This window comes from Miscanthus floridulus, chromosome 1, assembly GCF_019320115.1.
Source record: "Miscanthus floridulus cultivar M001 chromosome 1, ASM1932011v1, whole genome shotgun sequence".
Lineage (NCBI taxonomy): Eukaryota > Viridiplantae > Streptophyta > Magnoliopsida > Poales > Poaceae > Miscanthus > Miscanthus floridulus.
The window spans coordinates 156,181,872-156,197,036 of NC_089580.1; the positions used below are offsets into that span (position 1 = coordinate 156,181,872).

Here is a 15,165-nt window from a genome sequence, read left to right on the forward strand (position 1 = left end):
GCTGAATGGCTCCAGAGCTGAGCTTTTAAGTTAGCTTTCACTCTTCTGAGGAAGCGAGGTGGTGCTAATAGGTGGGACTGGCCAGTAATCCCAGCATATTGCGTACTGGGCCGCTCCATTCTGGTATATGTGTGGGCTTCAGGTTGAGCCGGCCCATCGAGGCTGCATTAGCTTTACCTGTGTTGATGCCTCACCTGCTCGATCAGCTGATTCCTGGTAGATGATTTGTAGTTGACACTCCACAGAGCTCAATCTTTCATCCTCCCAAAGTGCTAGCCCTGAGTACTACTACCATGCCTTTTTTTAGGCCAAACAAGCAAAATGTTACTGCTAACCATCAATCAGTGTAAAACAACAGTATGAAGTATGAACAACTGTCATAATGAGCTAAGCAGCAATGGCCAATGGGCGAGGGTGTGCGAGTGCGTCGTCTCATCTAAAATCGATTGTCTCGTACACCGTCGACCGACCTGGAGAGATCGGCGTCCAGGAGCGTAGCCAAGGCTCCATTTCTGACGACCATCGGCACCATGGGCTCGGCAAGCTCCGACCGAGCAGGAGCTGCCTACTAGCATCTCGACCGACAACTGCGGACATGCATGGCGGGTCTCTCGTCAGGCTTTTCTTGGACGCAGAGGAGGCCGACCTGAAGAATGCACATGCGCAGTTGAGCAAGCTCGGGCTTGGCAATGGCAGGCGCCGGTGCAACCGCCGGATCGAGGAGGGCCCTGACGCTGCGGTCGATCCACAGTCTCCAGGCCCGCGAGAAATTGTTGGCAGGATGTCAGTAAATGAATGTATCACATATGTTGTTTAGTTACAGTATTTGTCAGTTCACCTCCCAAATAGCAGCGCTAATTGCAGAGAACGAAATCAAGGTGAAATTGAAGACTAAAAGGCTATAGGTAATTTAATATGCAATCTTACTTACTTAGGGGGTGTTTAGATTGGGCTACAAAAGTTTAGCCGACTAATTTTAGTCCCATTTATTGACTTTTTATCTAAACACTATGATAAAATAGGACTAAATGGGTATTTAGCCAATTAGTCACCAAGGGGTTACTAAATGGAACTAAAGTCCAGAGTACCTCACCTTTCGGTTACTGACTAAATGGGTATTTAGCCAATTAGTCACCAAGGGGTTACTAAATGGAACTAAAGTCCAGAGTACCTCAGCTTTCGGTTACTTTGGATAAAATAGGGATGGCTAAAGTTTATCAGCTAGTTTCTCCTCCTTCGTCCGCTCAGTGTCTCCAACAAAGTGACCCCGAAGCTGGACATCGCACTTCAAAGTCGTCTCGCCACCGTCGCTCTGAACGTACCCTGGAGTCTGGAGCCATGTATCCACTTGGTACCATAAATTCAGGAACAGGGTGAGTATCCAGGTAAAAATAAAAAGATTGTGAAAACAATAATGCTGGTCCACGGGAGTCTATCCCGTCCAGATATGGCTCATCCTTATCCACTCATCCACTCTCTCTCAAAAAACCAACACGCACACACGGGGGCGTTATCCGGAATTTCCCCAAATCGACCTCGACCTAGCCCGTCTGCCTGCTTGCCTCTCTCCACTTCCGCTTTCTCTCCCTCCCTCTAGCTCCACTGCTCCTCTCCGCTCGGTCCAGCAGATGGACAGCATGTCGGCCTCGGTGTCGTCGCCGCTGGCGAGAGAGGAGAAGCAGAAGGCGGCACCTGTCAGGCACTGCAAGGGCGTCAACGACCTCGACAAGGTCGTGCTCCGTGAGGTCCGGGGTAGCTCCGCAGAGGTACCCGTCTGACACTCCCGCGAGTCACCGGGCATGTTTCGGCTGCTGTATCTCAGCGCAGATCCACGACGCTTGCCATGGTGTTGTTCGAAGCCCGATTTCTCGGTTGATGCCCCGGCCTTTTCTCTCCCCTATGCTGCATATGTATGTTTCAACTTTCAAGTGTCTCGGACGTTTCAGATTTGCAATTATTTTACCTTGATGTTGCGAAAGTGGATCGGGAGATGTTGCACATGTTGCACATGTTGTAAGTGTTTTAGAAGCATATTGTAAATGTTTTAGAAGCATGTTGTAAGCATTTGTTCAAAATATTTCATCTATTTTCAGACATATGTTGCAATCGTTTTTTATCTGGACGTTGCATGTGTTTCACACATATGTTGCAACAGTATGTTCCAAATGTTTCATCTGTTTTGGGACGTATATTGCAATCGTTTTTTTATCTGGATGTTGCATATGTTTCGCACATATGTTGTAACAGTATGTTCCAAATATATTTCAGCTCTTTTCAATCTTATGTTGCAACAAGTGGTTTCATGTTGTAAGTCGTAATTATGGATGTTTTATATGTTTCACACACATGTTGCAATTAAACGTTCCAAATGTTTCATCTATTTTTAGACGTATGTTGCATTCAAATATTTTTTATGTTAAAGCGTTTTATGTTGCTCGGCCGGGGCGAGCGGACTAGGCACGTGACGCGTGCTCATCCTCAGCCGGCTCCTAAGTGCCGCCCATGCGGAGAGAGAGGAGGGGGCCAGGGGCGACCGATGGGCACAGAGACAAGGCAAAGGGCGCATGTGGGGTGGGACCAATGTTTTTAGGTCGTCGTGATTAATCATGATTAATCGCGATTAGTCATCCTGGTCAGTCCCTGGTATTCGATTAGGAGGACCGACTTGATTAGCTCGACTAGAAAGATGGTTACTCTGTTTTTGGGCCTGTTTAACTGGACGGACATGTGGGACTATTGAATGTCAATGTTTGTGACTTCGTGTTGAACACTTTAACTTATATATACTGAACTAATTTGGTTATGTAATATGTTGGTTGTGTAGCTAATATGGTCTGCTAAATGTTAGTTATTTTGCTACTACAGCAGTGCTGCTGTTCAGGTGCGTCAAGATCAAGACTGCATTAGTGTCACCAGCTAAACACTAATGCAGTCTTGATGCTTGCTTTATTGTGTATACTATATAGTATATATAGAGGTATATATATAGGTATATGTTCTGATATACATGGACGACTAATCGGCCTGGTCGATGACTAATCACGATTAGTCTCCTGATCGGTCCCATGGCGACCAGGTTTGACCAGACGACCTGAAAACATTGGGTGGGATGAAGGTGGACGAGGACGTGTTGCGCGTGCGTCCATCCGGACGTCCGGGCACCGGCCATGCCCTTGTGAAAATAGTAGGTGTACTGAAGAAAGACCGAGCTGATCAGAGACAAGACAACAATGGCACGTCTCGCAAAAAAAAGACAACAATGGCATGACTATTTCTTACGGTGTGACTATATATCCTTGTCCGAGTCCTGGTGGCTCCAATGGCAAGCAATTTGCTAAGGGGGTGTTTGGATCTAGCTACTAAAATTTAGGAGGTGTGTCACGAGGATGTTGCATGGGGTATTCGGATACTAATAAAAAACAAATTACATAATCCGTCGGTACTCCACGAGACGAATTTTTTAAGCCTAATTAATTTGTCATTAGCACATGTTTACTATAGCAAAACATTATCAAATCATGGACTAATTAGGCTTAAAAGATTCATCTCGCAAATTAGTCGCAAACTATGCAATTAGTTTCGTAATTAGTCTATATTTAATACTCCATGCATATGTCCAAACATCCGATGGGACAGCGACTAAAATTTATGAGGAACAACCAAACACCCGCTAAGAAGATTCAAACCAGATACATTTGGATCAAACGGTTGCAGTTAGAATCAGATTTCGGAGACGGCACTGTATGTTCCCACCTGCTCCCGCTGAAGAACATAACAGCATGCGGTTCGGTTTCGGTGTTCTTTATCTTGGCGGGTCCGCTCCATCTCCTACTCTCCTTGGCCCTCAAGTTTCCCTCGGCATGCAGCTAGCTCGACGTACATATTTCTCGTCCTGCACAAACAATCATCAAACTCAAACGGGCGAGATCCGAGATCTGAGATCACAAGGCAGGCGAGACCATAGAGACTGTAGGGTGGCGTGTTGGTCCCGAGATCAACTGCACGGGTGAGCCGACCGCTCACCAGCGTTCTTGCTCACTATGGCTAGAGGTAAAAGAAGGGGTGAGAACAGCACACACACTGCACAAGCCCAGCGTTGGACGAAGCTCTGCTTTCAGAATGTTTGTGGCAACTGAACTGAGTTTTTTCTATTATCTTTGGATGGAATATATACAACTCTAGTTGTACCTCTACCAGGTACATGGTTGTTGGTGAGTACACCAACTACCTACTCCTAAGGTACATAGTTGTTGGTGAGTACGCCAACTACCTACTCCTAAGGTACAAAGCTTAGCTCATCCATCTCTACACTACATGGCTGAAGTAAGCCATTTCTACCCACTACCTCACTGCTGCTGCAACAGCAGTGAGTGGTCAGCCGAGACAACCAGTTCCATCTCCTAAACCAGGAGAGGACATCTATGCCGACCAGTCAAGAGAGAGATGGGAGCAGCACATTATGTCTAACAATTCTTTCCCTAATCCTGCTGCTAACCTGATGCCTTGACCTCATCCATACCAATCATCTTCCTCGGCTCCATGAACCGCAGGCGTCCGAGTGACTTAGTGAGGATGTCAGTGAGTTGTCTGCCGGTCTCGACAAATCCGATGACTATCTGCCCTCCATCAATGCAGTCCTGGAGGAAGTGAAACTTAATGTCCATGTGCTTGCTCCAGTCATGGAGGACAGCGTTCTTAGCGAGGGCGATGGTGGGCTGGTTGTCCACCATCAGAGCTAGCGGGTGAGCTTCCTTGTCAGTCAGCTCGCCCAGCAGCCGTCGTAGCCAGACAGCCTAGCATGCCACCGTGGCCGCTGCGACGTACTTCGCCTCACACATCGACAGTGCCACGATCTTTTGCTTCAGTGACTACCAAGCAATGGGGCCACTCCAAAGAAGATGAGCATGCCAGAGGTTATCCATTGCCCATCAATGTCGCCCGCCATGTCCGCATCGCTGAAGACAGTGAGCTCCGGCTCACCTTCCTTTGCCTTGGGGGTGCCTTATTGAAGACTGTGAGCCACAACCCACCCTCGCCGCCACTCTTGGGGAAGATGATCGCTTGATCAAGCGTCCCCTTAATGTTGAAAGGTCCTTGTGTGGTTTTGGTAATTGAGTGACAACCCTAGGTGGACTAATTATGTTTATGTGAGATACACAGGTGATTAGTCCACAAGTACATGTGTGTGAGCAACATATGCCATGAAGATGAAAATGGTTTGGAGATGTTGCAAAGCTCACACATGTGATGATGAAGGAGCTTATTGCACATGAGACATGACATTGAGTCATGTGATCAAGGTAAAGAAGATCAAGACAAGACTTGGCTTGATGGACCGGTTGCAAGCGTGAAGGACAAGTTAGAGGCTTTGGAGCGATGGACCGTGTGGCGGTGAAACTTGAGCAAGACTTGGCGCTGATGGACGAAGGCAACGGTGAAAAGCAAGTGAAGACAAGATCAATGAATCAATATGATCACGTGATGATATGAAGTGGATCATATCATTGTTAATCGTGTTGGTGCATGTGTTGCATCGATATTGGAGGAGATGGAATGGAATACGCAAGGCAAAGGTATAACCTAGGACATTTCATTTCACCGATCATAGGTGTGTAGAGAAGTTTGTGATCGGGTTTAGGATAGATGGACGTACTATCAAGAGGGGCAAACTTATTTGCATATCGGTCATCTAGTGCCACTCGAGTGATCTAACTTTGCATCGTCGCTAGGATTGAGTGGCGTGGCAAGTTGAGTGGCTAATCCTTTGAAAAATGATTGTGAAAATACTAACACACATACATATAGTGGTGTACACTTGGTAGTGTTGGCACATTTATAAAGGAGATGAAGTTGGAGTTGATGTGGATCAACTCGGTGATGGAACGGAGGTGAGAAGGGTTCAAAACTCCACCGGCGGAGTGTCCACCCGTAGAGTGCGGACAGTCCAACGGTGCCATCGGCACCCTATACAAAAAAGACAGGGTCTCACTGAGTGCACCGGACGCTGGTCACGTAGTGACCGAAAGCTGAGGTCATGCGTTCGGTCAGTGGCAGCAGAGCGCGCGCAGGCATCGGTCTTCGACCGGACGCTAGCGCTGAAAGTGACCGAACGCTGGCAGGGTGCGTCCGGTTAGGCTGATGTACGGTGACGTAGACGACGAAGAAAAGTTGGAGAAGGACCGGATGCTGATGCTGCATCCGATCGTGACCGACCGGACGCGTCCGGTCGTGACTGGAACCTTACTAGAAACGACCGGACGCTGGGGTTCTGCGTCCGGTCACTTTGAGCAGCTGCATCCAGTCATCACTTGACCATTGAGATCAAGCGACTGAGGTCAAACGGAGGCAACACGTGGCGAGCATCCGTTGACCGGACGCTGAGGTCCAGCATTTGGTCGATATGACCGGCACGTCCGGTCAACCCGAAAAACGCCCAGTGAAGGGGTAACGGCTAGTTTAACCTATGGGGCTATAAATAGAAGGGGGTTGCTACTCTTGGAGGTTGCCACCTCCTAGACGGCTTGGTGGTGGTCTCCGTTGAAGCCCGCAAGAAGCTTGTGCGGTGCTTCGGAGAAGAGCTTTGTGAGGGGCATTGTGCTCGCCCCGCAGGAGCCGCGAAGAGCAACTCTAGTAAAACGTGTTATTAAGCTACCATCACTTTCGGGGTAGGTCCTTGCGGTGTCCGACGTGCGGGCTTGGCAGTTGATGCCAATTAGCCGCTGAACCACCAAGTAAGCGGTCGACACAACGGGGACTAGCATGTTGGCAAGCACGTGAATCTCGGGAGAAAAATCACCGTGTCAACCTTGTTCTTCCTGTTGGTTTGCAATCCCCTTTCACAAGCTTGTATTTATATTTCATATATATTGTGCTTGTGTAGTTGCTCTTGTAATTAATTAGCTTGTGTAGCTTACTAGTTACCTTCTTGCTTGTGTAGCATAGAAGTAGCTCCCTTACGTGGCTAATTTGGTTTGTGTAACCTTGTTAGTCACATTACTTAGTTTGTGTAGCTAAGTAATTGCGCTCTCTAATTTGGCATTGGTTGCCTTGTTATTGAGCATTGCTAGTGAGCTTAGGTGGCTTTGTGCTTTTGCTTACTAGCTTATGTAGGAGCTCCCTTGTTGCTTGAAGTACTAGTGGCATAGGTTTATGTGACCTTGCTTCTAGAATTGGTTAGGTGAGCTCTAGCTAGCCTGGCACCTTTGTTGCTTAATTAGTATCTTTGGAAGGTGCTAGAGAACATAAATAAAGAGATATAGTCTTGGCTAGACCGATAGTTTTAATTCCGCACTTGTTTCGGTTAGCCGACGTGATTAATTTTAGAAAGGACTATTCACCCCCGCCTTCTAGTCATTGCATGAGTAATTCCGCACTTGTGTAGCTAAGTAATTGCATGAGATACTTTGCCGCTATTTTCTGGCGACGTCAGAGGAAGCAGGAGGTATGTGACAAGGTAAAGGCTCTATGTTGTGTACGTATGGAGCACCAATTCAAGGAGACAAAGAGAGAACTAGACAAGATGGTAAATGAAGCGGGAAAGGCCTGGTTAGAGGCACAGATGGAATAGAAGGCTCAGTGGACGTTAGCATATGACGAGGGACGTTTCAGGTATGGCATCATGACCACTAACTCCTCGGAGTCCTTCAACCATGTATTCACCGGAGTTCGATCGTTGCCTGTGTCTGGAATTGTTGAGTTCTCCTTTCATAAGTACAATGAATATTTTGTCAAGAGATGGAAACTTACGCAGAGGAATATAGCTGAGCAAGGGCATTTTGGAAAGGCCGGTCGTCGCCACGTCACCGGTCAGCGCCTCGGTCGTCGCCATGTCATCCCTCTCGCCGCGCCACCATGCATGACGCGGCACAGGTGTTTCGCCGCGCAACGAAAATAGGCACGGCCAAAAGTGTTAGTTTTGAAAGAAAAAAAACAGTGTTAGATTTAAAATTAGTTTATAATAAATATTAAAAATAAGAAAAAAATCGCCGCTGAGTGTGTACAAAAGGAGGCAACGAGTTACCAAGCTGTCTTCTTGATTTCTACCTGATGGTCAAAGACTTTATTTGCTAGTGAATCTCTTTCATTCGGTATATTACCATTGGCTGTAAATTTGCTTCAAGCAAATTGTTTGGTCGGTTTAATATCCTCAAGATTTGGAGACGTCATTAGTTTTTTTTTCAAAAAAAATGCTCACAAGTATTTTCCATTCAAATGAAAAACTAACAGCATCTTGAGTGTTTTAAATAGGCTGTTAGAACCGTATACCTTTTCACCCATAAAAAAACTAAATCACTTTTTTGGAAACAAGACTAAGAAACATCTCGTCAAAATTAAAAAAAACAAAATGATATGCATGTTGCATAGAAAAAAAAGAATAGTGTTGTCTAACAACAAGAGTCTTATACCTCATCACATACATGTTTATACTAACAACAACAGATACCACCACAAAACCACATATGCCTCTGTTGGTGGTACCTACAACTTTCATTAATTGATGTGTGGTACGGTGATACCACGTTATGAAACTCTGATGAAACTCGCCTGAGAGAGACAAACTGATCCCAACCCAATCCTCAGCGACCCAAACCCTTGGCGCCGCCTCTGGCTCCCTCCCCACCACCACAGCCGTTGGCGTCAGCCGCCGCTCCGGCGGCGCCGCCCAACCCCTCCCCCTCCCTTCCCTGCTTCGCATCCCCTCTCCACTCCTGACCCGCTCGTGAGAGCGTGGCTCCGCTACCCGTGTTGGGCCCCTTCGCCGACCTTCAGCCGCCAGAGCCAGGGGCAGCAGGAGCTGGGTCCCCGCCGCCCAGCAGCCCGCGGCCTCCACCAGCGCTAGGGTGAGCGCCACGTAGCCAGCACTGTCGCCTACGTCCTCCTCTAGCGTTGCGTCGCCCCCTCTGGCACCTCCCCTCCTCCCACCCCACTGCCGCCGACACTCCATCACCAGAGGTGGGAGAAGCTGCCGCGGCCAACCTATGGCCGAGCATGGGGACCGAATCTGGCGCCACCGACGACTGTGACAGCCGGTCCATCACGCAGCCGCCGCCATAGGGCAAGGGTCCCTCGCCCATGCCAGGGACTATGGCCGCGAGCCCAGTTCTAGGGCAGTCGCCCTTCCTCTCCCCCTTCTGCCCCTTCCACCCAGGGGGTTCGGCAGGGTGCTCCAAGGCTAGTCGATGGGCAAACAACGACCTCCTCGACGACTCCGATGCGGAAACGTCACCGGCCGCCTCCCCAACCCTCTACCTCGACACGGTTCTCCATGAGTTATAGCCACCGAGGACGTCACTGTTGCCTGCGGGAGACCGTCCCAGTGTTGGTGACGCTTGCGGCGACATAGCCGTTTAGGCGGGTGCCGGCGGATGGAACAGGCGCAACAAGCATCGTCAGCCACGCCCATGGCTCATTCATGGGCTATGGCAAGGATGTAGAAGCCAAAAGTCATCGCCCGTGGCGTGTGCCAGTCCACCAGTGACTCGGTCCATGCTTCGGCGCTCGCAAGCGTATTTTCACTCCGGACGCTGATGCTTGGCGTGAGGTCTTGTCACGGGGCCGGGTGGCTCGACGAGGCACGCTCTGCGAGGCCTGCACCTTCGGTGGCTCGTCAATCGCATTCCCATTTTTCGGCATACCTACACGGGAAGTGCTTCAACTGTCTCTCCTCCTCCCACACGGTGGCAACCTGCAGGCTGGCTCCACGATGCCTACGCTGCAGGGGGTTTCGGCACCACGCGCGACTGCAAGCGGCGGCGGAGGGTGCCTCCTACCAGTTCCACCACACCTGGTGGCACCAGCGGCCGGCCACTTGCCTATGACCGTACCTCGGGCACCTAGCCCGCAACCCACGCCGGTCCAACGGAGTCAGGTGGAGCTGTGTCTCCACCGACTGCTGCTGCGCCTACCAGCCGAGGGCGTCAGCGTCGGCGTAGGAGGAGCTGAAGACGGACGGGACTAGGCACCACCAACTCCTCCAGCGACGCTGTAGTCGACCGCGGTGAGCCGGCCAACAGGACGCGCCTTCTTGGGCTCGACCCGTTGACGCTAATCATGTATCCTCACGACATGCTCCCGGGTCACGACTCACGACATCGCGGAGGACCCGCTGATGGAGGAGTTCATAGCCTCAATCATCGCCAGTCGGATCGTCACTTGCCCTCCACCGGCTTCTACTCCGGCGGCCACCCAGCTGGAGGATGGAGGCACGACAGTGGTGACTTACGACTGCAACTATGGACAGCAGACGTCCCAGCAGGGGCGGATTAGAGCTAATTCGAGGGGGTGCGCTTGCCTTGTGGATGCGTAAACTTTTATCATGGGGGTGCAAATATGGTGAAAAATTGAACATTATCACTGTTTTTTCGTTTTTTGTGTATGCGAGCGCACCCACAATTCTCTATATAGATCCGCCCATGCGTCCCAGCATGCCGGCTTGGAGCTGTAGACGCCACCTCCCCGCTCTACTCGGTGGGCAGCCGATTCCCCCTCGGCATCCACTTAGCAGGGGCGGTCACAGGTTACGCTGATGTAGCTGGTGCAGAACGCCAACACGAACATTGATGCATCCACGAAAGGAGGAGGACATCCCGCCTGGCTTCGGTCCGGTCGACCTCACGTCGGATGATGGCCTTCCCAGTACGACAACTGGGGATACCCAGACCGTGGACCACGACGCCTCCTTCAAGCGCCGCCTCGACAACTTCACCAAGAAAGTGATGCGTAAGAGGGCCTCCCCGCTGATTCATGAGCCACCAAAGCCACCGCCTGCAGAGACGGTGCTGCCGTGGCGGAGCAAGCGTCTAGCGGCTCAAAGCCTCTCCATCATCCAAGCGAGGTGAGATCCTAATCATGCAGCGATTGGGTTCGGTCACGGGTTCGTCATTGACAAGTGAATCTGCGAAGAGGTCCTACAAGGCGCTCTACGAGGCCGAGCCAAGCGCTTCCAACATCGAAGCGCCGGAAGCGCTCTTCCAGTACGGCGAGAAGGAGTAGGGCCGGCCGCAGCAGAAGTGCAAGACCTCTTCCTAGGTTGTGCTGCTGGTCTTATCCTGGTTGTTACCATTTATATAATATCGAAATTTATTTCTGTTTGCTAGGTTGGTCCTAGGCAGCGCGTTGTTTGTTTCAAACTTTTCTACCTTAATACCAAGATGTGTAAATCTTTTGTGTATTCGAGAAAAGACTGGCCTAAGAAAATCATGAATTTGATAAAAAAAATCCTCAAAAGCAGATAATTTAAATCCCTAAAAATCTGGCATGTTTGACATGGGGAAGGGAAGGGAAGGGAAGGTCGGTGCCGGTAGCTACAGCCGGCAAACGCGAAGAACTGAAGCATGCCACGCCTGACCGACCCCTCCTCGCCTAATGTACCCAACCAGACCCGGCGAGCGGCCACCCGTCTCGCCCTCCCATAAATTCTCTCTCGCTGCCGTGCCCACCGATCAATCACTCCGCCTCGCACGACCGCGTCTCCGCCCCCGCCCCCGCCCCCGCCTGCGTCTCGGAGCCCCCTTCTCATCCGCAGCCTGCCTTTGCTCGGCCGCGCCGTCTCGACTACGGGAGAGGGGAGCGCCCCGTCGCCGATCTGATCGGGAGCCGCAGACCAAGCGGCAAGGCGAGCCCTTCAGGAAGCGCCATGGCAGCGGCCGCCGCCGACTCCGATCCCGCCGCAGCTGTGGCCGCCATGTCCACCTGCGCCCACTGGTCCGTTCTTGCCTCCGATTTTTTTCCCTTCTCTCTGTCCCTCGCGCTTCCCGGTTCCCGGTTCCTTGGTGCACGTGCGTCGCCGTGTCGGTGATGCGCTTGATCTCGTAGACTTGGATCTGAGCTGGGGAGAACCCCGGTTCGGTCGACGACGAGGAGGATTTCTATGGTGACGGAAGACGCTGTTTGTTGGGTTCTGATCCGCCGTACCGCGTGATCAGTATGTTGATGACGTTATTGGCGTAGCACCATATTTGGAGTTAGAAGGGATATGCGACGTCCTATTCTTATGGTGTGTTTGGTTTGAGGAATGGAGTGGTCCATCATTTTTCTCACTCAAAAATGAGTTAGATTCTCCACCAATCCCTTATCCCTCAAGCTAATTATTAGTCAGTACAAGCATGAGAAATTGGGTGATTCCACCAGATTCATGGAATGAACTCATGATTCACCACCTCATCTAGGATGGGTTGATCCTCAAACCAAACACCCCCTTAATGACTATGCCTAGATCTGCCATATTTTGCATTTCAAGCTAGCGAAACAAATTACAAACCTTAGATGGACTTGTGCGATATATGTATTTCTGCACAGATTGTTGAAATAACCTTAGATGGACTAATCAACTGTTGGTTGAAGAAAAAAACGGGAGATATGTTTCCTAATCATTGGTGCCAAGGCACTGCACTGTTATTCGTTTTTTATCCAATGTAAGGACAATGTACGTTCACATGTTTATTCTTTTTGGGCTCATTTGTTGATTACTTATACAAATAATGAACAAACTGTAACTCTGTAAGAGTAGGTGGTTGCAAAATGCTTGACTTGTATTCAACACAATGTGCAGTACGTTTGCAACATAGAAGGCAGGATCAAGACCTGGTATTCTGTCGTACATTTAACCGGTGGGCTTGCTAACGAACTAGCTAACGGCCATCCAATTATGGGATCCTATACCTGGTCGCTATGGGTGAAAATGGTACGGATATTTTCCGACCGTATTCGATACCGAATACGTTTAGGCCTTGTTTGGATGCATGTGTATCTACTTCAATCCACGTGTTGGAGTGGAATGGAATGGAACTTAGTTTAATTCCACTCCAATCCACTTCAACACATGTGGATTGAGATCAATACATGTGCATCCAAACAAGGCCTTAGAGAGATTCAAATCTGTCCGTATTCGAGTCCGAATATTCAACATCCGATACCGTATCCGTATCCGAATACTCAAATCGCATATTTGTGATGTCGATATCTAATCGTATCATATCCGTCATGATTGACACTATCCGTATTCGAATCCGAATCCGGACAGAAATATGAAAACAAACGTAATATTAGTAATATACGTCCGTATCCGATCCGTTTTCATCCCTACTGGTCACCCACGATAATATGGTTTGTTCTTCATAGCGTTAATTGTTAGAAATTAGAACGAATCAGTCATGGGAGAGGGTATTGATATCTAAACACACTTAAATCCCTTTATATTCCCATTCTCACTAGGATATAATTTTCCTCTGGATCAGGTATTTTTTTCATTCTACGGTATGCCCAACTACTGTTGTTAGTCAAGTTTTATGCAGCTTGTTACTTGCTGGTCAACTGTAGTCTGATGAGCTCAAGCAGCCATACTTTTATTTGCCAGATCAGATGTTAGGTATCGCTTAATTTGCTTTATCTTTTATGTTCATCAGTCAGCGAGAGATCCCATCTTCGAACATCGACTTACATTCTGTACATTGCGCCCGTAACCTCCAAAAGTGCCAGCACTGTGGCGAAATGATTCCTAGGAAACTTATGGATGAACATTATGATGAAAACCATGCCCCGGTATGTTTGCAATTGTTTTAAGTGTGATTCCTTATGATATCCATGACATGTAATATTTTTCTCTTTGCATACGTAATCTTTCTCTCTTTGCATGATTGACAAAACTTGTTTTCATTTCAATAATGTTGTAAATCTGTATCTCCTATACACGTAGTAAATGGGAGCATATGTATGATTGCACCATGCTTATCTTTTAAGCTAATTGCACTATTGCAGAATTTACAGAGTTAGAATCAACATTACAGTCAATTTATGGCACTGGTCCTTTTCTTATCACCTTGATAATTTGGTAGCTGCTTCGTATACTTGCAATTTGCAAACATTTTGTTTTGTGTTACATTGAGCAATTGAAACTATGAGCTAGTGAAATAATGCCAATATATAGGAACAAGAGGAGTAAACTACATTTTATGCCCAGGATATTTAGAACATCTGGTTTTGGTAATTATATTTTAGTGCATTAAATATATTTTCCTTCGTGCATACAGATCAATTGCTCCCTTTGCAAAGAAACAATAGAACGTGAGAGTTGGGATCTTCATAAAGGTGAAAAGTGCCCACAAAGAATTGTCGCTTGTGAATATTGCGAGTTTGAATTGCCTGCAGTTGATCTCCATGAACATCAGGTATAATTTGTTACTTCCTGTAAAACTATGTATATTTTGAAAATTTATTATACATGATCTGACCACACTATTTTGCCATAAAGGATGTATGTGGAAACCGAACAGAACTTTGCCAAACATGCAGGAAGTATATTAGATTGCGTGAATTGATAGGGCACGAAACACACTGCCATACAAACTCAAATGGTTCTGCAGACACGTCCAGGTATAAACAGATATCCTTGTCCATGAACTGAGAATTTTTTATCATTCATATTTATAACATTGATATGATCCAACATATAAACATACTGCGATAATATATTTCTAGTGAACCTAGATATTTCTGTACCAAACCAAATCCATGGAACTCATTATGCTTGAAATTCATTACGCAAATCAAATACCCAGGCCTTCCTGCTTCCAAGTTCATTTTTTTTCCTCATCAAGATGGTAACGGTACTCAAAATTGTTTAAGTATGATCTCATATTTGTTTTTTTTAAGAAAGTTAGATGCTAAATCTTGTATAAGTTCAGTGTTAATCAGATTTATGTTTTTAAAGTGCCAGAGCAATTCCAGAGAGAGAACTACGACCGCCGCCACCAGTGCGACCGGCACGACCAGCACGTCCTGCTCATGCTTCACCACACAAGCGGCTCCTCTTCACAATCGCTGTCACTGGAATAGCAGTTATGATTGGCTCCATACTGTTCCAAAGGGACGAGAGTTTCTAGCTCCAGTAGCCATGGACTTACTCTGTCAAGTTGTTTCTCGACCGGGAGAGAGTCATGCCATTGGAGCTGTATTAATGTATAATAACCCCTCGAATCAGTGCATAAATCGAGTCTGTTTGAGAGTATAGACCCAGGCATGGGTTTGTTGAAAAGCAAAGTAACCGTGGATAAATATGTTCGCCCTTGGCAGTTCTGAAACTTCTGTTTGTTTTGACATTGGACTTGAATTTGTTCATCTGTAAGTCAGAGACGAGTTATACAATCGGGGTACCATATCTTGAATTGC

The 15,165-nt window shown here is 48.0% G+C and overlaps 1 protein-coding gene across 2 annotated transcripts; it reads left to right on the top strand.

Moving 5' to 3' along the window:
- The first annotated feature begins 11,356 nt into the window (after nt 1-11,356).
- On the top strand, nt 11,357-15,165 carry LOC136499038 (uncharacterized). Of its 2 annotated transcripts, none has more exons than XM_066494750.1 (5): nt 11,357-11,703; nt 13,404-13,539; nt 14,028-14,165; nt 14,249-14,370; nt 14,714-15,165. In XM_066494750.1, exons 1-5 carry the CDS (start codon nt 11,636-11,638, stop codon nt 14,877-14,879), a joined length of 630 nt encoding a protein of 209 aa, XP_066350847.1. In that variant the 5' UTR covers nt 11,357-11,635; the 3' UTR covers nt 14,880-15,165. The 2 variants fall into 2 exon arrangements, with proteins under 2 accessions (XP_066350847.1, XP_066350842.1); XM_066494745.1 differs by having other exon boundaries at nt 11,365-11,703; nt 14,708-15,165.